At 45.9% G+C, this 27999-nt stretch overlaps 1 protein-coding gene across 2 annotated transcripts in view; it reads right to left on the bottom strand.

Annotated features, from left to right (window-relative positions):
• Nucleotides 1-2470: 2470 nt before the first annotated feature.
• Nucleotides 2471-27999, bottom strand: part of SLC15A2 (solute carrier family 15 member 2) — a 65076-nt gene continuing 39547 nt past the window's right edge. For both annotated transcript variants that reach the window (XM_026647399.1, XM_026647398.1), the window contains 10 exons: nucleotides 27143-27231; nucleotides 25052-25133; nucleotides 23031-23156; nucleotides 20854-21018; nucleotides 17817-17863; nucleotides 14788-14898; nucleotides 14241-14334; nucleotides 6518-6664; nucleotides 4660-4764; nucleotides 2471-3447 (listed from right to left, as the gene is read on the bottom strand). In XM_026647399.1, the coding sequence (XP_026503184.1) occupies nucleotides 3271-3447; nucleotides 4660-4764; nucleotides 6518-6664; nucleotides 14241-14334; nucleotides 14788-14898; nucleotides 17817-17863; nucleotides 20854-21018; nucleotides 23031-23156; nucleotides 25052-25133; nucleotides 27143-27231 (1143 nt within the window). In that variant the 3' untranslated portion in view covers nucleotides 2471-3270. The remainder of the gene's footprint in view (nucleotides 3448-4659; nucleotides 4765-6517; nucleotides 6665-14240; nucleotides 14335-14787; nucleotides 14899-17816; nucleotides 17864-20853; nucleotides 21019-23030; nucleotides 23157-25051; nucleotides 25134-27142; nucleotides 27232-27999) is intronic.

The raw sequence follows: 27999 nt of genomic DNA, 5'->3' as shown, positions 1-27999 counted from the left end.
AGCCTCTTCAGGAGCATGGTAGCTCCCTGCAGTGGAGCCCAGTCCTGGAGCCTCTACCTCTGCCCCCTGTCGCCCCCAGCACTCTGCAGGGCGCTGTGCTCAGCTGCCCCCAAGCTGCCCAACTGTGCCAACTTCTCAGGAAAGGCCGAATGCAGCATGCTTTGCCCCGGGCTCCCACGCGAGCTCTGCAGCACTACCAGCAGGGCCAAAATGTGCATGGCCAGCCCCAGCCTCACTGCAAGTGCCCAGTGCACTGGGCAAGTTTGCATGGGCACACAGAGGGCACCGCGGGGCCCAGACACTTGCAGAACGCCAGATGCACTGGCTGCAAGAGCGCCTAGTGGGGACTCTCACCTTCCCCCAGCTCCCCTTGGACTCCAGCCCCACAGGATTCCGGTATCTGCCACTGCATTGTGAGGCAAGAATAATCCCCCCTTCTCTCCCCCGGTGCTTACCAGCTGCCCCACGTCAGGAAGGGGCTGCTCAGGAGCATTCTCCCTCTCGGAGCTGCTGCAGCCCAGGGCCGGGTGATGAAGGTGGGGTGCTGAAAGTTACTGGGGCTGGATGGGAGCCCCATGAAGCGCCCTCCTGCCAGACTGCGCTTGCTTTCCTTGCCTGCAGATCTCCATCGCCTGCGCTCACACCTGTCTCCCCTCACCGGAGCTGCCACATGTCCTTCGGGTTGCCAACTTTCTAATTGCTGAAAACCAAAGACCCTTGCCATGCCCCCTGCCCCGCCTCTTCCCCCGAGGCCCCACCCCTGCCCCACCCCTTCCCCTGAGGTCCTGCCCTCCCCACTCACTCCTCTCTCTCCATCGCTCCCTATCCAACCCCCTGCCCACTCACTCCCCTCTCTCCCGGGACTCACCTGCTGCCTGCAGAGCCAGACTGGGAGGAGCTGACACAGAGCCTGCCCACCTGCCCAATTGGGGCACAGCGGGGTGGGAGGGGTTGGTCCTCAGAGCAAGGGGACAGGGTGGAGAGGGGTCGGTCCCCGTAGCGAGGGGCCAGGGCCAGAGCAATCAGGGCACAGCAGGGGGGCAGATAGGATGCCCCCCAGGCGGCGGCACTTACCTCTCAGAGCCCGGTCCAGAAGCCAGCCACTGCTCTCTGTCAGGCGTCCGCAGCTGAGCAGAGAGCAGCGCCTCCATATGGCTCCAGGCACAGCTGTTGCTCTTCCCGCCCCCCAGTGGCGGAGGCCGGTTACTGTGGCCAACTGGACTTTTAGTGTCCAGTCAGCTGTGCTGACCGGACACTGCCAGATTCCCTTTTCGACCGGACACCCGGCAACCCTACATGTCCTCCGAGTAGCAGGCCGCTTGCGAGGCAGCTGGGCACCAGCAGAGGCCACCATGTGTTGGGATGGTGCCAAATTGGTGGGGCCATACTGAATGAAAGGTGTGAGAACATGACTTGACATGACTGACCTGCGAAAGAGGATTCTGGGAATAGAATCCTTCTCTTAGCATCAGGCAGAGGTGAAACTGACTGGCTCCATGCTGCGTGTATGATCAACACTGATCTTTTGAGTCAGCAAATATGTCCACTTGAAAGCAAACAACACGTGTAGAACATCCTGAGTGGAGCATGGGCTGACCAGGGCATCTCGACCCTGTTGAAGGACATCACGCAGGGGGCTGAAGTGAATGACTGATAAGGGAGTGAATGTGGGGTAATATTCAGTTGGCACCACTCTGAACTCTCCTCCTAAAAATACTAATTAGGTAAAAATTAGTAACCACACCCCCACTGGGCATGCTTTTAAGACATGTGACTCCTTTGAGGAAAAAATATAAAAATCAAGCAAATTAAATTACTGTTGGGATTCCTTAATTAATGCTTAAAGAAGCAACACTGCTAGACAGAGTAGCCAAAACTCTGCTCCGTGGGCTCGAGTAGGATTGTGACCAGAGGGGTCTCAAGGCAGCCGAGGCCTTGCCTCGAGGGAATCTGAGACAGACCAGAGGGCTGAGGAGAACAGACCTGGAAGGAAGAAGCCATCTATAAAACTGGTAACCACCTTCTCTGTTTGCCAAGCAGGAACTGCATGAGGCTAGTGCAGGGCCCGTTTGTGTATGTTTGTGAAAGAGACTCATTAAGGGGAATGTATAGCTCTTAATGTCTAACATAGGAGTTATGTGCTTGATCTAACCCTTTACCGGTTGTGTAATCCCTTCTCAATAAACTGCTGTGCATTGAAAATAATTACTGTGGACCTTTTTCACTGGTATGACAGTAATCTGCTCCACCGGGGTAAGGCTCCATTTCAGGGGTAGTAGCGCCCCCTATTTTCAACACCATGCACATGGCAGAAATAGGCGGCTGGGCCAATAGTGCCTACCGCGTCCCTTCCTGAGGCAGTCAGCTGTGGGGGCTGAGATGGAAGAACGCCCCTCTCCAGTGCAGTCTTTTCCATAACTCTTTGCACGTTGCATTTGATTGGCTAATGGGTGGCACCCGCATATTCAAATAACTTTATTGGTATGCACAGCGTTAACATACGGCGAAGCACAAGAGGCATCTATTTTAAAAAATTGTATGCAAAATATGATCTATTTTTAAAGTTCGTGACCCCTTCATACATTCTGGGTTGTGACCCATGGGTTGAGAAACGCTGGATTAGACAGACAGATGGCAGTGTGCACATCTTGTAGGGTAGTTTCTGGGGGATATTTTGTCCTGCAACATTTCATTGCCCATTATTACATGTGGATCTGCAGGTAGAAACCATAAATCAAAACCCCTTGTAATATGTAACAATGGGAGCAAAATGCCCAGAAAAAAAGTCACATGATGAAATCTTCCATGATTATACGTAACTCTTCCCGACCTTACTGATGACACAGAAACCTCCTACCAATCATTCCACCAAATTGCTCTTCAGTAAATTCCATCCCGTTCTTCCAAATGCCTACATAAATCAGCGGTGTTGTCTCAGAGTCCAGTGTACATGCTTCCCCCTGCTGCTACATATAGATTTAAAGCCAAGTCACAGAAAATAATTTCCTGGCTATAAAGGGCGGGCAGATTTAAAATTATATTGTATTTATTTGTAATAGTGCCTTTAATACTAGGGGAGCTTTCCCGGGCAGTTTTATACAAATTTTCAGACCCCTTGTTTGGGGAAAAGGGGGATATTTTTTCAATTTAGCAGAAAGATACATTTCGAGTGAGAGGCCAGAATGCAAAAAACCCCGTCCCCGCCCCTGAACCTCCTTCCTCTTAATGTGCTCTGTTTAAAAAAAGCAACCAGCCCAACCTACAGTCATGTTATAGCTTTGTTTTCTGGGGAACGAGGCTAATCACGTTTCCATTACTGGGCATCTCTTTCTCCTCTTCTTTTTCTGTCAGGTCTTCGGGATCCACGCTAATGTAGAAATATCCCATGACGGAGAAAATGATGCACACAGCAAAGAGCAGGCAAGCGAACAAGACAAACTCAGCCCACTGAAGAAGAAAAAGAACAACTCTGAGGACTCTGTGCCTAACACGAAGGGCATCACACTTCATTTTAAAGTGGCTCCTTAAAAGCAGTACCTTGACTTCCAGGCGTGCTCATGATGGAAGTGGTGAGTGACTTTTCTTGTAAGCCACTTACAAGCCTGCCTTACATATACCATGCTAATTATAAACAGATGGATTATAGATCAAACTAATTGGACCGATCAAATTAGTTTAATTAGGGCTTCTCCTCAGAATCCACTCTGAGTGTGCCCTATCTGCTTCCACCCTTTTCAATGAATGGGAATACACTCTAACAGCTTATGGGCTAGGCAAAAATCTATTCTGTTCCCCGTGTATTTGAATTTAGTGTTAAATTTTAACTAGAAATCAACCCCAACCCAGGGCTGCCAAGAATTTTTTCAGGCCCCCCAGCAAGGGCGGACTGGCTAAACAGGGCCGACGGGGGGGGGGGGGGAGGGTAGCCGGGCCCCGGACCCCCTTCCGGACCGCTGGGCCCCGGTAATTTATACTGGCTTCCCCCGCCTCTCGTCGGCCCTGCACCAGAACCTTTTCTGCAAGCCCCTGAGGATACGGACAGTCTGCAGAAAACCATATCCAAATCCAACCCTGACTGATCCAGACCAACAGGGACAGCTACCCCTTGGGGACTAATGGGGCTCAGCCTGACCAGTAATGACACAGCTGTGTCGTGTGACGGGTGTACTGAAGGTTGCAGTACCCTTTGCTGCCACTAGAGATCTCCTGGTGGGGCTAGAGATAGCTGCACAGCCCCGAGAGGCTGCAGTATGCCTGGCTGCCACCAGTGGAGTGCAGGCAGCCGAGGCAAAAGACAGGGATAACAGACTTCTGGGAGGCTACTGCAGCTCAGGCCCACCGAGGCAGGGTATATACAACATTCTGCACATGCTCCCTGCTGCCTCTGCTCCAGCGACACCGCTTGATCTGAGCACCAGCCGCTACGGAACAATTAAATTACAGTGCAGCCTCAGCCCGTCTCTGATTTGAACCACCTGATTTGCGGGGGTGCAGAGAACCCCTTGCTCCCGCTGCGGCCAATGAGGCTGCTGAGTGCTTGGAAAGAAAATAACCGGGCCCTAAATCTACCAAATGCTTTGCTAGCAGAGAGCCGGTCTTGGGATTCTGCCAATGTCCTGACCCCGGTTCGAACGTGGTCAGTAATATTCAAAGCCATACCTGCTCCAGCGGCGCTGCTTGGGCAACGATGAGCACAATGACATTTCCAAAGGCCACGGTGAGCAGCCAGCCTGCCTGGAGCACTGATTTCATGCTGACAGGAGCCTGAAAATAACAACGCAGAGGCCTGATAAGTGGGTTTTCCTTGGTTTTCGTGTTCAGTTGCTTTCTTTCCCTGTTATTTCCTGGGTTACAGGTGTGTGGAGGGGTGGGTGCTCTACAGAGAGAAACAGGACTGAGGTGGGAGGAATCTTCTTCTCTACCATGGCCACTTTCTGCCAGGTCCATGGGTGCAAAGTGGTTACCAAGGGGCTGCACACTTAATTGTCCCCCATTCCTCCAAGCAGAGCACACCTCTGGTCTAACGCAGCGCCTGGGTCATGAGCACAGGGGCTTTCCAGGATGTGTGTCGAGTTGGTCCAGGATGGGGTGTGTCGGGATAAAGGAGACATGTCTGGGACGGACCTGTGCCCCCGCTAGCCCCACTGCTGCAAGTCCCAAAGATTCAGACATTTTAAGGCCAGAAATGATCATCTAGTCTGACCTCCTGCATAGCACAGGCCGGCCATAGAATTCAACCCAATCAATTCAACCGCTCTAACCCAATACCCTGTGGTTGAATCAGAGCCGAAAGAGACCCAGTCATGACTGAAAGTCTCCCAACTGGTGGAGAATTTACCACATCCCTTCGTAAACTGTCCCAATGGTTAATGATCTTCACGGTTAAAAATGTGTACCATATTCCCAGTATAACTTTATCTAACTTCAACATCCAGATGAATGGATCTTGCTATGCCTTTGTCTGCTAGATTAGCCCTCTTGTAGCAGATACCGTCTCTCCATATAAGCACCTATTGACCATGTTCAAGTTGCCTCTTGCCTTCTCTTCACTAAGCTTCTCTGAGCTCCTTTAGTCTCTCATTGCAAGGCAAGTTTTCTTGTAGCTCTTTCTTGAACCCTCTTAAAATTTACAACATCCTTTTTAATGTGGGGACACTAAACCTGGACTCCAATGCTGTACACAGAGGCTACGTAAGTATATCTTCTTATTCCTCCTCAGTATTTCACTATTTCTACATCCAAGGACCACCCCCATTTCTCTAGTGAGAATCCAACTGAAAAGACAGGAAAGAGTTAAATAATAAGCTTTTAGAGCCCAAATTTCCCTTCCATTACACCTGTGTAACCCCAATAACGGCAGGGGGCGTGCACAGCTGTAAATGCAATGGGCTTACATACGAGTAGCAGCAAAGGCTCATTTGACCTCTAGATAACAGGTCAAATTATCTGCTGGTGTCCATTGGAGTCAGTAGAGCTGCACCAACTTGCACCAGCAGTGAACAGAGTCATTCATGTTACATTTTGGCTGCTGTCTCTATAAAATGAGAAGAAGAAAATCATCTTGGGGGAAACTGATGCTATGGCATTTGGGTCCTTCCCCTTAAAAAGCGACTGACCCAAATTCTGCTTGTTGTTTCAGTCCTGACTTGAAGGGAGGTTGCCTGAGTATAGTTTAGAGCAGAATTTGGACCATCTACGTTAACCATTTCCCCAAGTCTGCCTCACAATCCCAATTTCTTATAACTGCAACCCAGTAATATTTTGCCCTCCTAAAGCATCCTTCTTCCAAGGGTCTCAAGGCACTTTCAATGCTTGACTGAATTTAGCTTCACACCCCTTCTGAGAGATAGACACATCGCTATCCCCATTTTAAATTGAAGCACAGAGATGTTACCATTAAGTGTCATGCCCAAGGCCCTGTTACAAGTCAGTGGCAGAGGCAGGAATAGAAGAAGAAGGAAAAAGAGTCAAGACTAATGGATTCTAAACTACAAGCCATCAATTCCAAGTACAATACCTGAGAATAAGAGAATGCTAGTCCCGTAATGGAGAACATCACTTCCCCGGCTGATATTAACAGGTACTGTGGCAATTGCCAAGCAATATGGACATTGTTGGCCATGATATCTTCTGTCTTCCATGCTCCAATAGTGTTTGCAGAAGTCTAAGTGGGAAAATAAAAAGTCACGCTGATTAGCTGTTGAAGTGTGAGATCTATATTACATTGACTTCCATGCAGAATTTACCAAAAACGGGTTTTCCTTTAAAGATTGAAGCAAAATCCTGCCCTTGAATTCACTAGGTGGATCTGAACTGTGCTCTTCCTCTCTACTAGCAAAATTCTGGGCAAGTCAGGAGTGCAAGATACTGGAATCACGATCCGCTGCACAGATCCAAGAGAGGATTATTGTTCTAAACCTCTGCCAGACGGACCCATATGGTTTATTGGAGGGCTTTAAACTAGGTTCGACGGGGACAGGTGAGCAAAGCCCGCAGGTAAGTGGGGAACATGGAGACCTGGGAGATGGGTCGGAGACGAGAGGGAGTGTGGGCTATATTGGCAGAGAGAAAGGAGGGTCAGGACAAAACCGGGAGGAAAGATCAAACCAGTATCTTAGATGCCTATATACAAATGCGAGAAGTATGGGTAATAAGCAGGAAGAACTGGAAGTGCTAATAAATAAATACAACTATGACATTGTTGGCATCACTGAAACTTGGTGGGATAATACACATGATTGGAACGTTGGTGTGGATGGATACAGCTTGCTCAGGAAGGATAGACAGGGGAAAAGGGGAGGAGGTGTTGCCTTATATATTAAAAATGTACACACTTGGACTGAGGTAGAGATGGACATAGGAGACGGAAGTGTTGAGAGTCTCTGGGTTAGGCTAAAAGGGGTAAAAAACAAGGGTGATGTCATGCTAGGAGTCTACTACAGGCCACCTAACCAGGTGGAAGAGGTGGATGAGGCTTTTTTTAAACAACTAACAAAATCATCCAAAGCCCAAGATTTGGTGGTGATGGGGGACTTCAACTATCCGGATATATGTTGGGAAAATAACACAGCGGGGCACAGACTATCCAACAAATTCTTGGACTGCATTGCAGACAACTTTTTATTTCAGAAGGTTGAAAAAGCTACTAGGGGTGAAGCTGTTCTAGACTTGATTTTAACAAATAGGGAGGAACTCGTTGAGAATTTGAAAGTAGAAGGCAGCTTGGGTGAAAGTGATCATGAAATCATAGAGTTTGCAATTCTAAGGAAGGGTAGAAGGGAGAACAGCAAAATAGAGACAATGGATTTCAGGAAGGCGGATTTTGGTAAGCTCAGAGAGCTGATAGGTAAGGTCCCATGGGAATCAAGACTGAGGGGAAAAACAACTGAGGAGAGTTGGCAGTTTTTCAAGGGGACACTATTAAGGGCCCAAAAGCAAGCTATTCCGTTGGTTAGGAAAGATAGAAAATGTGGCAAAAGACCACCTTGGCCTAACCACGAGATCTTGCATGATCTAAAAAATAAAAAGGAGTCATATAAAAAATGGAAACTAGGACAGATTACAAAGGATGAATATAAGCAAACAACACAGGAATGCAGGGGCAAGATTAGAAAGGCAAAGGCACAAAATGAGCTCAAACTAGCTAAGGGAATAAAGGGGAACAAGAAGACTTTTTATCAATACATTAGAAGCAAGAGGAAGACCAAAGACAGGGTAGGCCCACTGCTTAGTGAAGAGGGAGAAACAGTAACAGGAAACTTGGAAATGGCAGAGATGCTTAATGACTTCTTTGTTTCGGTCTTCACCGAGAAGTCTGAAGGAATGCCTAACCTAGTGAATGCTAATGGGAAGGGGGTAGGTTTAGCAGATAAAATAAAAAAAGAACAAGTTAAAAATCACTTAGAAAAGTTAGATGCCTGCAAGTCACCAGGGCCTGATGAAATGCATCCTAGAATACTCAAGGAGCTAATAGAGGAGGTATCTGAGCCTCTAGCTATTATCTTTGGAAAATCATGGGAGACGGGAGAGATTCCAGAAGACTGGAAAAGGGCAAATATAGTGCCCATCTATAAAAAGGGAAATAAAAACAACCCAGGAAACTACAGACCAGTTAGTTTAACTTCTGTGCCAGGGAAGATAATGGAGCAAGTAATTAAGGAAATCATCTGCAAACACTTGGAAGGTGGTAAGGTGATAGGGAACAGCCAGCATGGATTTGTAAAGAACAAATCATGTCAAACCAATCTGATAGCTTTCTTCGATAGGATAACGAGTCTTGTGGATAAGGGAGAAGCTGTGGATGTGGTATACCTAGACTTTAGTAAGGCATTTGATACGGTCTCGCATGATATTCTTATCGACAAACTAGGCAAATACAATTTAGATGGGGCTACTATAAGGTGGGTGCATAACTGGCTGGATAACCGTACTCAGAGAGTTGTTATTAATGGTTCCCAATCCTGCTGGAAAGGCATAACGAGTGGGGTTCCGCAGGGGTCTGTTTTGGGACCGGCTCTGTTCAATATCTTCATTAACGACTTAGATATTGGTATAGAAAGTACGATTATTAAGTTTGCGGATGATACCAAACTGGGAGGGATTGCAACTGCTTTGGAGGACAGGGTCATAATTCAAAATGATCTGGACAAATTGGAGAAATGGTCTGAGTTAAACAGGATGAAGTTTAACAAAGACAAATGCAAAGTGCTCCACTTAGGAAGAAAAAATCAGTTTCACACATACAGAATGGGAAGAGACTGTCTAGGAAGGAGTACGGCAGAAAGGGATCTAGGGGTTATAGTGGACCACAAGCTAAATATGAGTCAACAGTGTGATGCTGTTGCAAAAAAAGCAAACGTGATTCTGGGATGTATTAACAGGTGTGTTGTGAGCAAGACACGAGAAGTCATTCTTCCGCTCTACTCTGCTCTGGTTAGGCCTCAGCTGGAGTATTGTGTCCAGTTCTGGGCACCGCATTTCAAGAAAGATGTGGAGAAATTGGAAAGGGTCCAGAGAAGAGCAACAAGAATGATTAAAGGTCTTGAGAACATGACCTATGAAGGAAGGCTGAAAGAATTGGGTTTGTTTAGTTTGGAAAAGAGAAGACTGAGAGGGGACATGATAGCAGTTTTCAGGTATCTAAAAGGGTGTCATAAGAAGGAGGGAGAAAACTTGTTCACCTTAGCCTCTGAGGATAGAACAAGAAGCAATGGGCTTAAACTGCAGCAAGGGAGGTCTAGGTTGGACATTAGGAAAAAGTTCCTAACTGTCAGGGTGGTTAAACACTGGAATAAATTGCCTAGGGAGGTTGTGGAATCTCCATCTCTGGAGATATTTAAGAGTAGGTTAGATAAATGTCTATCAGGGATGGTCTAGACAGTATTTGGTCCTGCCATGCGGGCAGGGGACTGGACTCGATGACCTCTCGAGGTCCCTTCCAGTCCTAGAATCTATGAATCTATGAATCTATGAATCTATTGTAAATTCATTTACAATGTTTTTATTTTATTTTCCTAGATTGCAGTAAAATCTGCTCCGATTCAGAGAGAGAAAGATTTGAGTGGTAGCCAAGAAAACACTGGGCTACACTGACTTAAAGTCAACAGCAAACTCTGCTTTCAGGAAGCATATTATGTAGAAGAGAAGATGCACTTAATCACCCTAAAGGGAGGCAAATCGAGAGAGTGTATTTTAGAAGGCTAAAAGTGGGGAGAAGAATTTCTGTGCTCACTAGTCCCCAAAGAAATGTCACTAACCCCTTAAAATAACTGGAGATTGATGAAAGCCAGATGGAGACAGCGTCCCTAGCGATTTACATCTTACCGTTTAACCGCGCTAACATGCCATACATGGCGTGTAGTTCATTTATTTATATAGCACCCATCACAGGGGATCTGGGTGCTGTACAATTCATAGTAATAATTAGAACTGAGCTGGGTCTGGAGAGAAATGGCCACTCAGGCTATAGGAAAAAAAACAAATTTGCCCAGAGGGGAAGCGATGGTAAAATGGAGAGGTCAGGAAGGTCAAAGATGATCTCAGCCAGATGGGAAGGCCTTGCACAGAGCCTTAAGAGACAGCCACAGCAGGACTGTGGTCAGGGACAGAGTTCGATAGATAGAGCCCCTGAACTGAGCATGCCCTGCCCCATTCCTGTCCGCTTGGGGATAGAGCAATAGAGATGAACGTGGACAGCCCAGAAAGGACAGCGTATGAGTGATGATCATTCAAGTACCTTGGACAACAATTCTTGAGGGCCTCGTATACCATGAGCACAACCATGAGCTGAATCCATTGTCCAACCTGGTACTGCTGCAAGGTGTTACTCGTTCCCTCACTCTGATAGGAAGGAGCAAACAATGGGGCCAGATTCCAAAGCCTCCACTTGGTCATTACTCAAGCTAAACTCCCTTTTGAAGAAACTGAGTGAGAATGCCAGGCTTTGTCCCAATTGCTCAGGGCCGCCCAGAGGGGGGGGGGCAAGTGGGGCAATTTGCCCCAGGCCCCAGGCCACACAGGGCCCCCCACGAGAATATAGTATTCTATAGTATTGCAACTTTTTTTATGGAAAGGGCCCCAAAAATTGCTTTGCCCCAGGCCCCCTGAATCCTCTGGGCGGCCCTGCAATTGGTTAGGTCATGACTGGCCATCTCTCCAGCCGCCTGTGGCTTCCCTCAATACCCATCTACTTGAAGAGCTGCTGAAACTCTTGGGGCTAGTTTGTTATTTTTATGCATTGGTACAATATTGGCCAATCACTGTGGGGATAAACAAAAGTGAAATGAACATCCTTGATTTTCAGTGTCCAAGCTGAAAGAAATGCTGCAAAAAAAAAAAAAAAAAAAAAAAAAAAGAAGGAAAGAGAAAAAAAAAGCAAAGGGTTTGGGAAACTCTTGCATTTTTAGTCTTTTAAGGGGTGGTCTTAATAACGTAGGTCAAGAAATGTCTTTGTTTATAGCGCATGGGTTTTGTGTTAGTGGCCCCTTACTGATGGAGGGCAAAAATAGGAAGTAAACAAAAAATAGCCACGTTGATTTCTGTTCTTCTGTGCTATAGATTTGTGGGAATACATGGAAACAATTGGTCTTTGTGTGCAAAGGGGTGCAATCTCTTTTGCCAAATAAGAAAGCCCCCAAATGCACATTTTAAAAATAAAAGTAAGTGTGTGTGTGTGGGGGGGGGGGGGTTAAGGGCTCCCCTGAGTCCCCACCAACCCCCACTTCAAGTTGTTTATGTCCCCTCTACCTCCATTCATAGAATACAAGGGGTTCTCTAAGCAAAACAAACAAACGAACAACAACAACAACAAGGACCTTTTCTCAGGCGAAGGATCACTTGAGGATTACCTGTTCTGTTCATTCCCTCTGGGGCACCTGGCACTGGCCACTGTCAGAGGACAGGATACTGGGCTATACAGACCTTTGGTCTGACCCGGTATGGCCATTCTTATGTTCTCTTTTCCTTATGAGATGAGAATCCAGATGAAAAGAAAGGAAGGCACAGGTGGCAGTCTTTCACAAGTCAGCCCTTTGGGCTTGGGCTTTCAGCAGGTCTATTGCCTTTAATTAAAAATCTACCTCCAGCCCCTCCTCTTGGGGCATTCTGCTCTACAGCTGGTCCATGCAGTTCCAGGGATGGTGAGACCAGCACCTGTGTTCCTCTTGGCTGATCTCTCTCCGTGGTCAGTAGTCTCTGACTGTTCAGCACCCCCTTCCTGTGGCAGGTTTTCCCTTTTTAAACTCCCCACTCCCCTCCCCCACAGGCAGAGCTAGCTTTACAGGTGTGCCTCATTAGTGCTGAACAAGCCCAGAAGAGCTCATGAGTCTCCTCTCCACCAGAGTGGGGGGGGTGCCCCTGCACAGCACGGCTAATTTAAGTTCAGTATCCTCAGTCTAGGAAGAGCAACATCTACCCTAAAAATAATGGGCTGGGCCTGAGCTAGTGCTAACCAATGTCGCTCCATTCAAGTCAATGCAGCTGCACCAGTTTACACAGCTGATGATCTGGCCCAATATATCATGATGAATCTGTGTCCACTTAGGACTACACAGATGTTACTCTTCTGCATAGCACTGACAATAGGGATAGAATCCAAATTCTCGTGCCTCCAAAGCACAGACCTCTACCATTTAAAATGAACGAGAAACACCATTAGCTGTCAGGGCCTATGATACATAGCTGAAGCTGAGCAGTCCTGATTCCATCCAGTAGAGGGCAGCATTATGCATATATCTGAGTCAGCTCATTCCAACGTGATTATTTACACTATAAAATGACTTTTACTTAATCACACTACTGATAACATGAGTTGCAGAGATAAGAAAAACATCCCTTCGCAGAGGATAAACAAATAGGCTAAGATCCATTTGCTGATTTGTAGAACCGGAGTGAGGTTGTTAAGGTAACCAAAATTGTAAAAGTTATCTGAGCAAAAAGATGCTGTTATTTATTGTGGCAAATGCAGATAGGAGGCCCTTGGCATATCAAAGATTAATGCATAACGTTTGGAATGCTTGGAGTTCAGAGACAGACTTAAGAGTATATTCTCAAGGACTGGGTGAGTGTGACTCCTGATAGCATTTATGGGTTAGCTACATAAATCCCTGTTCATAAAGATGACAGCGTATGTCTATTCCCCCTAGGATTCTATGCCCCATTCTAGCAGCGGCTAGTTATTTTGTGGTTGCAGTTTTTTCTTTAGATCATTGGGCTTTCCAGACATGGACAGAGCCTATTAATTACTCAATAGGGAGATTTTATTACCAGGGAGTAGCTAACGGCACTTTGCTATCCGAATCACAAGGTTGTGGTCAGAGACAGAGAGGACAGCTAAGCAGTGTGTCCTGTCAGACCTGGTTTAGCTGTATGGCTGTGCACTGGAAAGGCTTAAATAGTAACTGATCTGATCACATTTATATACTTAGCCTTTGCCAACCAGAACAGAACAGAAGATCTGAGCAGGGGCAATCAGTCAAAAGGATCTGCATGGCTCAGAAGGTGCTCAAACCCCAGCAAGGGGTGTTTTATTCATGAAACCCTTCCTTTCCATTACTCTAAACCAGCTAAGAATAAAGGCTTTCCTTGGTTACAGCCCAAATTTACTACACAGACCCCAGCTGAGGACTGGAAGGACAGAGAAAGGTCTTTCCAACCTTACTCACCGTTTTGCACCCGTCCCTGACCCCATTTAAAATCCACAAGACATGTTGTATTGGCCTAAAAATTGGTAGGTTAGGTCTGGGGACATGGTAGAATGATTCTGTAAAGTGATGCGGGCAAGGGGTTTCCATTAGGACAGTATTTCAGTGACCACATGTAGACAAGACCAGAATGCCTCATCCAAAAGATGGTGTTTCCAGCAGCACAGCGCCCCCTAGTACAGTATTAACTCAGTGCAAACAATGTTGCTTAGTGGAATTGCCAAGAGCAATTCATGGATCACATGGTTTTCCTGGGAGGGTTCCCATCCAATGTACTGGCCAGGCCTTACCCCTTATCTGACAGAATGACAGCTTGTGGTGGGATGGCTGCAGGCTGCATTAATTCACATGGGTGGGTATCAAAAATCTTCCTTAAACTCCCATTGACCCACATGTAATTCATGCCTTTAAATGGCTACTCCCCCATTCCTACCAGGGCAAAGGAATAGTTAACAGTTGCCAGTGGAAGAGCAAGAGCAGTGACAGATACGGGCTGAATGCAGCATGGAAACAACATGTTAAAATAAAAGAGTAACTTACGTTATTTATAACAATGGTGTACGATGCTCCGAAGTCAAGCAGGCCTAGGTCCAGGGTGACTTCCTTAGCTTCAGTTTTGCATTGTACATTGTATCTTGATACAAGGACAAAGTACAGTATTTCCTGGTTAGTTTCATAGACAAAGAGCACAGAACACAGCCATTAAAAATACTCCTGAAGTGGACTAGGGGGATTGAATAGCCTACAGTATCCTAATCATCTATCCCAAGCAGTAACAGCCTTGGAGAAAGAGCTAGTCTTGGCATTGACCAGATGCTGAATTAATCTGACTACAGATCATACAAAAGGACCTTGATCTGCTGGACACGGCATGGAGTAACAACACTGCTTCCCTCCAAGTCTATCCGAATGGGACAAGACTCTTGTTCTGCTCTCCACTTGGCCGACGTGTCTGCTTTTACAAACGTAGTGAGCAAACTGGGAGATGGTGCTAAAGGACCTTCGTATCAGCCCGAGAGAAGCCCCACCTAGCCAGAGGGGGGAATGAACTTCAGATGTAGGCTTTAGCCGAGTTAAGGAATCTTACTTTCCCCTCTCTAACGTTGTGTAATCTGAAACACTGTAGTTCTTATTAACACTGATGATCTGCTCTCTGCCAATGGTGACGTTGACATCTTGGTCCAAAGCATTAATGAACCTGCAAGGAAGCCATATTTTATTATGGTGTCATATCAGTCCAGAGAAATACAGCACCAGATATTTTACATGAGCCACTCAATCTCGCCTAATGCACTTTTTACCTTTTAATTGTTATGGCCTGCCAGATACCAACATTTAAGCCTGGGCTGTTGCCCACCTATTCATTCTATGATTACTGGTTCCCACCCTCATATAATTTAACCCCTTATTTCCCCCAGAGTTGACTGCCACTGCACCCCCTTTCTCCCCTATGAACTGGCTGTTAGAACTTGCAGGCAATCTCTGCTGAGACACTTTCATGGACTGACCGGCAGGGCCGCTCCAAGAGGAGATTTGACCTCTTCCAAGGAAACTAGGCCTTACCTGCACTAGAAAGGGTTTACCAGTGTAGCTGTACTGGCAAGTCGACATGCAGTTCATACTGGCAGTGCATTTGCTGGGATAGCTTATACCAGTTCCGCGTGAAATAAGTTATACCAGCAAAAGGACCTTTTTGCCAGTATGACTGTGTTTACACTAGTGTGTTTCCTTGCATTTTGATGTTGGTCAGGGGTGTGATTTTTTTTCACGCTCCTAACAGACATGGCTATTTCAGCAAAACATTTAAGTGCAGATCAGGCCTAAGTATTGGAGCTGGTTATAATTTTTTTAAAACAAAAAATGGCTTTTTCATCTACATGGAAGTGTCTATAGAAATGTCTTTTTCGACACAATATTTTGGATTGTTCATTGAAAAACCGATGTTGTTTCAGTTGCCAAAAACTGAAAAAATTTAGGTGGTCAGGAGAAAAGTCTCAGTAAAAGCAAAAATGTTTGCTCAAACAGTTGAAATTTTTCAGTTGCCAAAAACTGGAAAAAAAAATTTAAACTGTCTTATTTGCCAAAAAAACAACCAAACCAAATGTTTTCAAAAATTTTAAAGAAAAAAACTCAATGAAAACTGAAAACCTTTTTCACTTTGTCAGAATTTTCCCCAGGAAAATAAAAAACTTCCTGATCAGCTCTACTAAGCATATCTCCCTGTGATGTTCAATCACTACTGACAGTGATTATGAAAGTGCTACTAGATTCAGCTAACCCACAAGGCAATGAATGATACACTCTACTGGGGCTGTGCACGAAGCTATCTGGCCATGAGTAACGTATGCCTTCAGCAGAGAGGTTCTTCTTCATACCTTCCTTCCAATAGGGACTTGCACTGCGGAGTTTGAAATCAGTACCCTCTTTTACAGTACTTGGTGCTGCTTCTGTAGCAGCCTGGGCACGAGGGGCAGGCCAGGGCAGGCCTGGGGCTGGGCGTTCTGGAGATGGGAGGAAGGAAGCGGGAGGAAAGGGGGTGCAGCCGGGGCAGATCAGCATGTGACAGATTGTCAGTATCCTGTAATGTACTGAACAAATCTTATGGATTTAAGTTAAACCTTATTGAATTAGGGTTAACACCTTTGGGGTACGCAGTATTAAAAATGCCATTGTGTATGTGTTGTTGTGACATTGTATGTACCTGCTATAGTAGGGAGAGGGGAGGCTAATGAACTTTCTCCGTTATCAACTCTTTGATGTCACCCCCCTGGGGACAAATGCACATACTCGTTCAAACTGGATTCTCCAGAGACCAACCAGGGTTTAGATAGACTGAGCCTTCTTCCTGATCCAGCACATGACCAGGACCCCTGGTCCTTGGTGGGCCCCAGTCCTTAAGAGAGGATTGGGAGGACTTGACCTACTAGGGCCTCATAAGATCGTGTGCTTGTTCTGATCTGAAGCTCTGATGAACTTGTAACCACAAGGATGCCCCTCGGGCGAGGTATGAAAAGACTGCACTTGCCAGAACCCACATGAGAGTTGGGATGAACTCTGGGAAGCTTATTAACCTGCGTGGAGGTTCTTTCACGGGTTTTAATATGTTTCCTCTGTACTGCTTTCACCTTAGGAACAAAGGCTGGCTTAGAAAGAGCTGTGTGGTGACATATCGGTAGCAATTATGCTGCTATCCATCTCTGAAGAGAAAACAAGCAGGTATCCTAGGGCAACTGTCTGGCCTGGGCATACGCCGGTCAGAAGGGAGAGAGGCGTGTCTCCACCCAAGAGAGGCAACAGCTGGGGATCTGGAAGCCGAGTGTGGGTGCCCTAGTTGTACCACTGAGAAGAAATACCCTGAACTGGGACACAGCACTTTTGTACAACTCCACCAAGGGTGCAAGTTAGGTCAACCATGTGCCGGGGGCAAAACTGAGTAGGGGAAGTGCAGACGGCCTCCCATTCACCTCAGTGCCATCCCAGCAGTGGTGCTGGCACTGAATCCATCCCTGGGGGGCCTGATTCTCTGCTGCCTGACACCTTGTATAATCCTTTACACCAGAGCAACATGGAGGTCAAACCCTGCCATCGCTTGGAAAGGAGAATTCTGGTTTGGTAGCTGTGGACAGAGGCCCGCAAGGGTCAACGACTGCACAAGGTGAAGGAGAGGGGAGAATCAGGCCTGAGGTGGGTTGGGATGAATGATCATCGTGGGTTGGGCAATTTCCAGAGCAGCACTGACAGGCCCAGTTCGCTGGTGCAGTTTTCCAGCCTGCTTGCTCCTGGTGCTGTCAGGTCAGGTGCAATAGAGGGCTATCGTGTCCTCCTCTTCAAAGTGACAAGAAAGCCGTTGTTTTCTTGTTTTGTTTTTGTTTTTTTGCCATCTCAATTCTGAACTTCTTAGGAGGTGACTGCTAGTAATACCTGATTCTGCCTGGCAAGTGTGATGGGAATTTTACAGCTCACCAGGGACTGAGCCAAAGTGGCTGACACCTGAAGCCTCCTTTCACTCAGGAATATTGATTGGATTCAAACTCTGGCTGAGAAGGGCATCCAAGTTCCATTATCTCCAAACCCCATTAGACAGCACCATACAATCAACCCCAAAGCAATTCCCACCTGACAGCCATCAGCCCCTTGGCTGGTTTTGTTTCCATGTCTGCAATCTAGAAATAAATCAAATAAACAATTACTATGGTTGCCTTTCAAACGAGGTGCAGGGGAAAATGTAGAAATCAGGGGAATTAGGAACCTGATGGAAAGCCCACTGAAGTCAATGGGAATCTGCAATAGGCTTTGATTCAGGCCCTAGGGATGAAATCCTGACCCCACTGAAGTCAATGGCCAAATTCCCATTGACTCCAATGGGGGCAGGGTTCATAGATTTTAAGGCTAGAGGGGACCATTAGATCCGCTAGTCTGACCTGCTGAGTAATGCAGGCCATAGAATTTCACTCGATTACCCCTGTATTGAGTCCAATAACTTATGTTTGACACAAGCATATCTCCCAGAAAGGCATCCGGTCTTGGTCTGAAGATATCAAGAGATGGAGAACCCACCACTTCCTTTGGTAGTTTCTTCCCACTGTTAAAAGTCTGTGCCTTATTTCTAATTCAGATTTGTTCAGCTTTAACTTCTTGCCATTGGTTCTTGTTATGCCTTTCTTCACTAGATGAAAGAGCCCATTCGTATCCAGTGTTTTCTCCCTGTGAAAGTGCTTATACACTGTAATCCAGCCCCTCTTCATCTTCATTTGGATACGCTGAACAGGTTGAGCTTGTTAAGTCTCTCACTATAAGGCATTTTCTCCAGCCCTTGAATCATTGTTGTGACTCTTCATTTAATTATCATTTTATGATCACTCTATGCAGCTCCCTGTTAGGACCCCCAAAGGGGACACATGGAGGGTACGCAAATACACCCTGGAGATGAGAAGCGTAGCAGCAATTCTAAGATTAATTATATTCTCTCTTTTTATTTGAGGAAGGCCAACTGTGTTCAGGGCTGGGAAAGACAGAGGAAAACACGGTCCCTACCCAAAGGGGTAATAAAATCGTAGGGACAGATCCTCAGCCAGCGTAGGTCCATTGATGTTCTGTGGCCATTGAAGTCAATGGAGCTATGCCAATTTACACCAGCCAAGGATGTGGCCCATACCATGCACAAGGTGATCAGAATATGGGTTTATCTCAACGTAGTGCAAACGTTTTGCATCCCCCACCACCACACACACTTCTTTCTCTAGATTAGACTGAGTTTCTCAGGGCAAGGACTTTGTCTTCTGACATGCCTATAAAATGCCTATCGTGTTTTTGGTGCTGTCTGCTGCTCTATACATAATAAACAGTCATAATGGATAGTAAACACATGTATAATAAATAACAACGGCATTTATTTAAATGGTGGATACATGGGAAATAACATTGCCTTTTAGTGGGGCAGGCCAGTTAAATTATTATTGGCTGTAATCAATGCACCCTAGAGCAGTTACTTTCTTTATCTACAGTTCAGGGGCTCCAAAGATGGGAGAACATCACAGAAAGCGTCTCCAGGCTGTCTCGCCCGAGGAAAGCCCCACAGACCCATGTCAGCAATGGGCAAACCCAGCAGTCCCTCACGACGATGAGATATGTCCTGCTCTCAGTGCCAGCAGTACAGTTCCACTGACAGCATACAATGTAGCCAGGGAGAAAGCTGGCCCATTGCCTGCAGTGTAAACAAGAGTATCACTTGGACCCCAGGCTTTAGAAAAATAAGGGTCAGATACAGCTCTGAAGCGTGACTCTCTCTGAGTGCAAACCCTGCCCCCCGGGTCCTGCCACTGGGGTCTGGGACAGGTATAAATTCCAACTGAGGCTGCATAGCAGCCCTGTCAGCTGATGCTGCCTAGGTGATGAGCTCAATCTCACAGTCAGCCTTGCCTTGTTCCTCCCATGTTTCTCTTGAATTTGTGGCTGTCCCGGATAACTCCAGGCCCCCAGGCACAGTGTAGGGCTTGCAGCAAAGGTGCCAAGCTGGCCCTAAAATTTACAAGCGATGCTGAGGAGCACTGAATCCTGGCATGTTCAGAGCTGCTCTCGAAGCTCTTCCGAGCACATGCCCGCAAGCCAACATAGTACTACTTTATTCTTTTAAGGGAGAAGATTACAAGAGTTTCGTGCTGCCAACTCTCGTGATTTTATCATGAGCCTTGGGTATCTGATGTTTTTTCTTAAAGCCCCAGCTTCTGGAATCAAGAGATCTCATGAGAGTTGCAGGTTTTGGGGGGTTTTTTAAAGCGAGTTTCTAGTGCTCACGATTGTGGAGAAAAGCTTGAGAACGGGACCCGAATGCAGCCCAAAGGCTCCAAAACCCAGAAAGACCAAGAAAATGAACTTCAGATGCAAATTGATTGTTTTTTATAATCTCCTGATTTTTCAGCCAATCTTGTGATTCTGAGCATTCGAATGCATGGGGCTGGCAACACAGAGTGACAAGGCTGAGGAATCCCAGGAGGAAGCGTGTTTCAACACGAGGTCAGATTCTGATCACATTTACCCCTTGGTCAAATCTGGAGTACCTCCATTCACTTCAATGGAGTTTCTTTGGCTTCATGTAGGTGATCAGAATCTGGCCCATAGTGTCCAATATACATCTCCAAGGCCATTGCAGCAATTCCCGAAACTGCACACCAAGCTGGCTCTGCTGCCGGCGCAGAGAGAAGCTAGCGTAATCATTTGTTCTGTTCAGTAAAGCAAATGGGCCTTCTGTGTGTTTTTAGTAGACTTGTAATAACTAAACCTACAAACATTCCACTGATGTTTTCATTCTATGCCTGGCCCCAGAGTCTCTTTTTAACGTCATTGCTGTATAGAAGCTCAGACGCTATCTTCTGCGGCCCTGCTGCCTGGCAGGCACTATTCTGCTCTCTTGCTGCAGCATTCACCAGTTTAAACAGGGCCCAGCAACACTGATGCCATAAAATCTGCTAGTTCGTTAATCACCCTCAGAACTGAGCACAGATTCAATGCTGCTAACTGTAAAGTCAAGTTTACAGCATCTGAGCGCAATCAGACAGACTCTGCAACTGAGCGAATGAAGTAATGAACCCATTACCCCACTGTATCATCTCAGCCATTGAATTAATACTGTATTTACACTTCAGTCTTCACTTACTAAGTGGCTTGATAGGTTTCCCTCTGACTTGTAGACAATTAAGCTGTATACTGACTTTTCCTGCACGGTGTGGTAAAATGTGGACACTGATCCTTGGGACTGCAGCTCAAAGCCAAGGTTTTGTTGTGCTCCATTCAGCATTAATTTTGAATACTCAGCTGGGTCCTGCAAAAAGAAAACAGGCTGTTACATATTTTCTTCATAAGAGAAAAGATCAAGTTCTTCCTGGGGAACTGCAATCTCATTCTGACTTCCAGGAAAGTTGTAGAGACAGATTAATTGGGAGTGGGGGATTAAGGTTAGCTGAAAGCATCCCAGCCTTCTTGGTAAATGGCCTATGTTGACCTATGTGCTTGATGCTAGTCTACCCAGAGCTCAGAGCGACTCCTCCAGGTTTAATACTACCCACTGCTCAGGGCATTCTCTCTGTGCTTGCTGCTACTGCAGGACAGATCTTCCCCTGGGCTTGTTGTGCCACTCAACAAACTCTATAGCAGGAGTAGGCAACGTATGGCACGTGTGCCGAAGGCGGCACGCAAGCTGATTTTCAGTGGCACTCACACTGCCTGGTTCCTGGCTACCAAACCGGGGGCTCTGCATTTTAATTTAATTTTAAATAAAGCTTCTTAAACATTTTAAAAACCTTATTTACTTTACATACAACAATAGTTTAGTTATATATTATAGACTTATAGAAAGAGACCTTCTAAAAACGTTAAAATGTATGACTGGCACACAAATCCTTAAATTAGAGTGAATAAATGAAGACTTGGCACACCACTTCTGAAAGGTTGCTCTATAGCTACAAAAGAAGATTATGGACAGTTGGTGGCCGATGCGTTACCATGCTGAACACCTAACGAGGCTGCACCCAATGTACTTGGGATCCTGAAAGGAGAGAGAACTAAGCTGCCAGGTTCAAGTTTAAGTAAACCCCCGCCCCTACTTTTCTTTTATTCTTTGCAGGTAAATACATTTAAAATCTAAAATCCAAATCCCAGCAGTGACATTTGATTTACGTCTAAGCAATGAGAGATGCAGACTGAATGTGGGTTTTTTTTTCCCCCCTCCTGCACATGTTCATCCTGGGACAATTATCCTTTATTCCTAGTTATAGGTGAATGCAATTAGCCATCTGTTCATCTTCTGCTTAAATGCAACTCAAAAAGCTCTGTTTAAATTTTGCCACCGAAGACACAGTGCTCTGTCTCTAGAAGGCGGCTCCGTGCCCTCCTCCCAGGCAGGGCTGGCTCAGGGAGTGCAAGGTAACAGCTTTCTGAGTCTCTAAACATATGGGAGTGTGAATGCTTCCTCTTTCAAATGGGAGCCTGCTGAGATGACACCTGAGCTTTCTGTGAATTAGGAAGTCTATGTGGGATGTATTCAATTCAGGAGAATATAAATTTGGGCTAATATTTGCTGCATACATTATTTGAGGTGCCATTACACTCCTACTGCCACTGTCTAAGGGCTTCATCTAAGCCCATGGACGACCCTGGAAAGAATCTCTTTGGTTTCAACAGGGCCGGCTCCAGGCACCAGCCGAGCAAGCTCGTGCTTGGGGCGGCAGATTCTACGGGGTGGCATTCCACCCAATCCTAGGGTGGCACGGCCGCTTTTTTTGTTTGTTTGTTTTTGTTTTTTTTTATTTTGTTCGCCGATCTGGCCGCCCTGCAGGGGGCGGCGGCACGGAGGAGGGGAGCGCCCTGCTGGGAGCGGGCTGTGTGCTCCGTCTGCCCCAGCTGTGCCAGGTCTGTAGCAAGCCTGGCAGGGCAGCCCGCGTCCTTCCCTCCCCGCTGACCGGAGTGGCGCAGAGCCCTCCCGGCAGGCGGCGCGGTGGTCGGGGCCGCGTGACGAGCACCCCGCTGAAGCCCTGGCCACCCCTCTTCTCTCTCTCCCTCCGCTCCCTCCCGCTCCCCCCCCCGCTAACCGGGGCATGTCTGCAGTGCAGGGAGTCCCCCTGCACCCTGGCTCCGGCCGCGGTTCAGGTTTTTTTTTTTCCCTGCTTTGCCACTCCGGCCGCACCACAGGTTTTTGGTTTTTTTTGCTTTCCCGTTCTGGCCCCCCCGTTTTTTTTTTTTGTTTTTTTTTTTGCTTGGGGTGGCAAAAAAGCCAGAGCCAGCCCTGGGTTTCAATGGACTCTGCATCAGGCCCTTAATCCCAAAATATATTCTTACCTGAAAAGCCCCAATGGGTTGGTGAAATAAGTCTTGGCCTTGGATTTTCACATGAATACTGTCATTTGCCAAATTCAGAACCTGAATGAAACTTTCTTTTGGAACAGGCGAGGGCATAGTGGTTTCCTGATCAAAACAAAATGTGCTAGTTTTACCCTTTATTATAGCTGCTTAATACCACTCAGCTCAGAGCTGTAATAGTCTGCCTCTCTGCAGCGAGGGTGCTGTCGAGTGCTGCACTGTGAGACAGCTGATCGTAACTCTGATTTAGGAAGACCTTACTTGGTAGGAACCTCACTGCCTAATCTACCATTCTTTGGAAAGGTGGTCGTCACACCCACCCCCATCAAATACACGAGAGATGATGTGTAGCTGGGATACTTTTCCTGGATAGTTGGAGCCAACCTGATTTTCACATTGTACATTTCCCAAGTGCAGAGGTTTAATTGGATAGTGTATTATCATGTTAGATAACGATAGAATTATAGTGATGTCCATAGGTAGGGTTTCTGAATGCACCCAGCAACAATCTAACTCTGTTCCCATTGACGTCAACAAGTATAACTCCCATTGACTTCAAATGGGAGCAGACTCAGGCATGCTGAGCACTGTGTCTCTATGAGATATTTCTAGATTACATATATAATACCACAATATCAAAGAGCTATTTATATATGTCTTTCTCTATTGACACAGAGAGAGAAACAAACAAACATACATGTACTTAGATTAGGGTGACCAGACAGCAAGTGTGAAAAATCGGGACCGGGGTGGGGGGTAATAGGAGCCTATATAAGAAAAAGACCCAAAAATCGGGACTGTCCCTATAAAATCGGGACATCTGGTCACCCTAACTTAGATCCTTATTGGAAATAATTTGCTAGAAAGAGCTTTTCAGAAGCATCTTGCATTATTTGCACACCTAACGCAAATCAGAACAGTCTGTTTTTAACCAGCCCACCCTACTTTTAGTGACTGCAAAGGCTGCCGTAATGCCTGGTTGGTTCTGATTTTTTTGTCTGATGTTATAAATCAGGTATCTTTGATAGCGATTTTAATGGCAAAAGCTCTTATGGGGTCTGTTTTCTACACAAGGGTGCAATGCCTCATTGGGAAATAACCACACCCTGGGACCAATGCTCAGACAGAACTCTCATTGATTTCAGTGACAGAGTTTTGTCTGGCAAAGAAGTACAGAATGGGGAGGAGAAATGAACCCACAAAATCTGATTTCAGTGAGTGGTTTGCTAATGACTTCATGAGAGCAGCAGTAAATAAAAGCCCAACTCTATGGGCCATAGCAAGTTAGGGATTACTCTGTGTCAAATATAGCTTGATGGATTGGGTCTTTTATCAGTCTCAGTGGAAGTTTTAAAAATTAATTCCTTATTAATTTTTTTAAAAGGAAAAGATCAACCTACGTCTGCAAAATACCTGCCATGCTCAGCCTAGAAACAACAAATAGTAGTAACACGTATAACAGACATACAGAAATTGCAAGCGATTAGAAAACACCCAGAAAATAGGACAACCTTGTCAATTACAAATGACTGTAACTAAATAAGTCTGAGTACACTCAAGCCCATTGTTATTGAAAGCATTATCCATGCAAACAAATCTAATCCTAATGTAATCACATGGAAAGGAACAAAACCATCCCTACTTAAACACAGGCAGGATAAAACATTAGACAGAAGATAGGATACACTACCTATTTGGAATTAGCCACTAGTGTTAATTAGATGTTTGTAAAGCACACTGACAATATACTATAAACGGATACAGATGATTGGCACATCAGAACGGCAAAGATTAGGAGGTGAGAGAAGCAGACAAGGGGATAAGTATTATTACAAATAACAGTGTGTTGAATTGTAAAGCACATGTTAATGAAGGAGATCAAGCCGTGCAATAGTTACAAGGCGTATTATCCAATAGACGTTAATAAAACAGCCCAATGGAAGCTAGGTATCGATGTGGATTTCTGTGCATCGCCACATGTGCAGCTGCTCTGTACTTACATTTATTTTGATGTCTACAATGGCTGCAGCTGCAAACGCCAGACCTGCCAGGATCATACCTGTTGCCATTTTTCTAATCGGCCTGCAGAGTGAATGGGAGAGATTTCCTGAATAACAGTGGAATGTAAAATGTGTAATACCGTCCCTCAGAGTCAAAGATATTCCAAAGGCATGTATTAAACTGTCCAAACAGGTGGCATCGTGGATGATGTGCTGTTGAAATTGACAATCGTTTAACTTCAAACTATTCTATTATACAGTACAAGACCAGCACTGAGGCCAATTAAAATTGATATGCCATGAAAAAAGCTCTTTGCTTGCAAGTTTCATATTATCCTGTTCCGAGCTCTTCTAGTGGGAATAGAGTCTGGCATTATGTTAACTTATAATGTTGGAAGAAGCACCACAAATGATCTATCTTCAAGTCCTTTTGGGGAAAGACAAAAAAAGGAAGCAGGCTATTTAGCTGCAGACTTCAAGAACAAAAATATAGTTCACATCATCAAAACTTCCAACCAGCTGCATCATCTGTGCTGTTATTTCTCATGCAAATACATTTAGAGTCAAATTCAGACCAGGCTTACTGTACTTGGTGTAAACCAAGAGTAACTCCCCTGGAGTCACAGGAGTGATACTGACGTGGAACCCGTTAAAGTGAGATCTGAAGTCAGGTCCAGGCTGAATATTTAAATTAGTGCTAGACCCAAACCAAAACAACTCTGGATGCTTAGGCTGTTCAAAATCCAAATGTGGATCCATATCCAAATAATGCAAATGGCCCCAGATCCAAATTTTCTGAATGTTGGGCTGTTGGAACTCCAGCTATGAAGCCAAATTTTCAAGTTTGAGCCCGTCTCTCAGTTAAGTGTAACAAAAAACACTTGTTGGCTCTTTATGCTGTTGTAATAAATGACCCCATTTTGGCCCTGATCCTGCATTAGGATCTAGCAATCCAGACCCCTGCAGCCTTGTGGAGTCCTTTGGGGACCCTGCGTAGCGCTCGCAGATGTAAGTGTAAGACAGGGCATTGGTTTGTCAGCACCCGTGTCTTGGGGAGGGAAAGAGACTGAGTTTAATTCAGAATTATTTTTAGAGGATTCTTTTTAGATACAGTATAATACTAAGACGGAGCAGGGTCTGGAGCATGGAGCTTTCTCTGGTCCCTGCTGTGTGGCAGAGCTTTTAATCTGCATGTGAATTTAGGGCTCATGAGTGGAATGGACGAAGAACTGGTTATCATGTGGCTAGATGTTCAGTCAGCTCTGCCAGCATAAGGCCCTTTGAGGCGGGGTGGAGAAGCGCTGCTCCAGTGTGCGCTCCACAGGACACCATGTCTCAGGAGAGTAAAATGCTTCCTTCTCTGAGGCGCGCATGGGGGAGTGTGGCCATGACACCACTCTGGAAGAGGGCACAGCTTCTTGTTCTCACTGCACCTTACCAGCTCTGCTCACACAAGCAACTTGCTCTCTGAGGGCCTGATCCAAGGGCCACCGAAGTCAATGGAAGACTCCTGAGAACAAGGACTGCTAATGAGTTTAGCTCCCTTCCTCCCCGGAGGGGCCAAAGTGGGGAAAGCCTCAATCAGGCCCTAAAACAGGAGGTCAATTATTTAGAGTAGTGCAAGAGGGTGCAATGAGGAGCTGTGGGATGAAATTAAGAAAGGGAGTGATGAGACTGACTGCTGGGGAAAATTCACTGTCAATGAGATCTGCTAGTGCCTGGGACACTCCTCCAAGGCTCGGGGAATCCCTGTTACACGAGACAGTTACATTGGACTAGACAAAGCCTGACTGAACGCTCAGTTGGGAACAATCCTGCACCCTCAGTAGGAAACAACCCCCGGTGCGGAACTGGAAGAGCTGCCCTAATTGCTCTTTTCCCTCTGTAACGTCCATGGACTATGTGTTAGCTTGGTGATGTTGCCAAATGCAGGCCAGAAGGCTAAGTTAGAAGCAAGAATAGGTTGCGGAATGAATGGAAGCTCAGGTGTCTTGTCCACCCAATCTCATATAAACTTTTTTTTAGGGGGGGGGAAGAGGGAAGCTGCAAAGGAATAAAAATTTGGCAGTATGCACTGCCCCAAATACTTACGTGAAATTAAATCTGCACATGTTGATCAGGGGGTAGACGCCAAGGTCAAAAATTGGGATGAAGATCAGAATCAGGAGTGGGTTCAAGAACTGCAGCACCAATGGATGGGAGAGATTAGTCAATACAAAGCGATTTACAGTAATTAAACCCATAAAGCAGAAATAATTCCATTATAGAAATGACGCAAATAAACACTCAAAAATATAATCATACTGTGCACTTCAATAGCTTCCTCCATTTAAGGTTCACAGACAGGAATATATTCATCCTTACAACACCACTAGGAGGTGAATAAGTGTTCTGAGCCCAGTATTACCAATGGGGAAACTGAGGCACTACATTTTTAAAGTGCACAAAGAAATGCATTAGTAACAGAGATGGGAGAATTTCCAAAGGCTCAGAGCTCTGATTAGGGAATCAACCCCATAACTCAGATGTTTAATCAACAATGATGCTCAAATCTTGGGTCTTCATTATAGGGTTAAAAATCTCATGAGAACAGACTCTTTTTGTGAGATTTCCAACACAGGCTGTTTCCAGTCTGCTCAGAAGTCTCATGGGAGCAGCTTTTCTCCTGGGACATCTGTGTGCGTGCTGCCAAATAGCAGTGGAAATACAGGGAAATGAATAATGGCTGTGGGGAACAAACATCAAGGAACGTTCAGCTTGAGTTTTGAGTGAAGATTTGCAGGGAAGAGGTGACTTTGAATTTCTCTGAAGCAGTTCAGCCACCCCTAGAGAGCACACAAGTGCTGTAATCAACTGTGATTACACTGCACAGTCCTGGAGCCTTAAAATTCCACCTTCCCTGCAGGAAAGGACAGAATTTCTCTTTCCGGCGATGCTGAGCACAGCCC

This window comes from Terrapene carolina, unplaced genomic scaffold (genome assembly GCF_002925995.2).
Source record: "Terrapene carolina triunguis isolate 2854851 unplaced genomic scaffold, T_m_triunguis-2.0 Scaffold62, whole genome shotgun sequence".
NCBI lineage: Eukaryota > Metazoa > Chordata > Testudines > Emydidae > Terrapene > Terrapene triunguis.
Note: the sequence above shows the minus strand (reverse complement) of the source record. Positions and strands in the feature narration are given on the sequence as shown.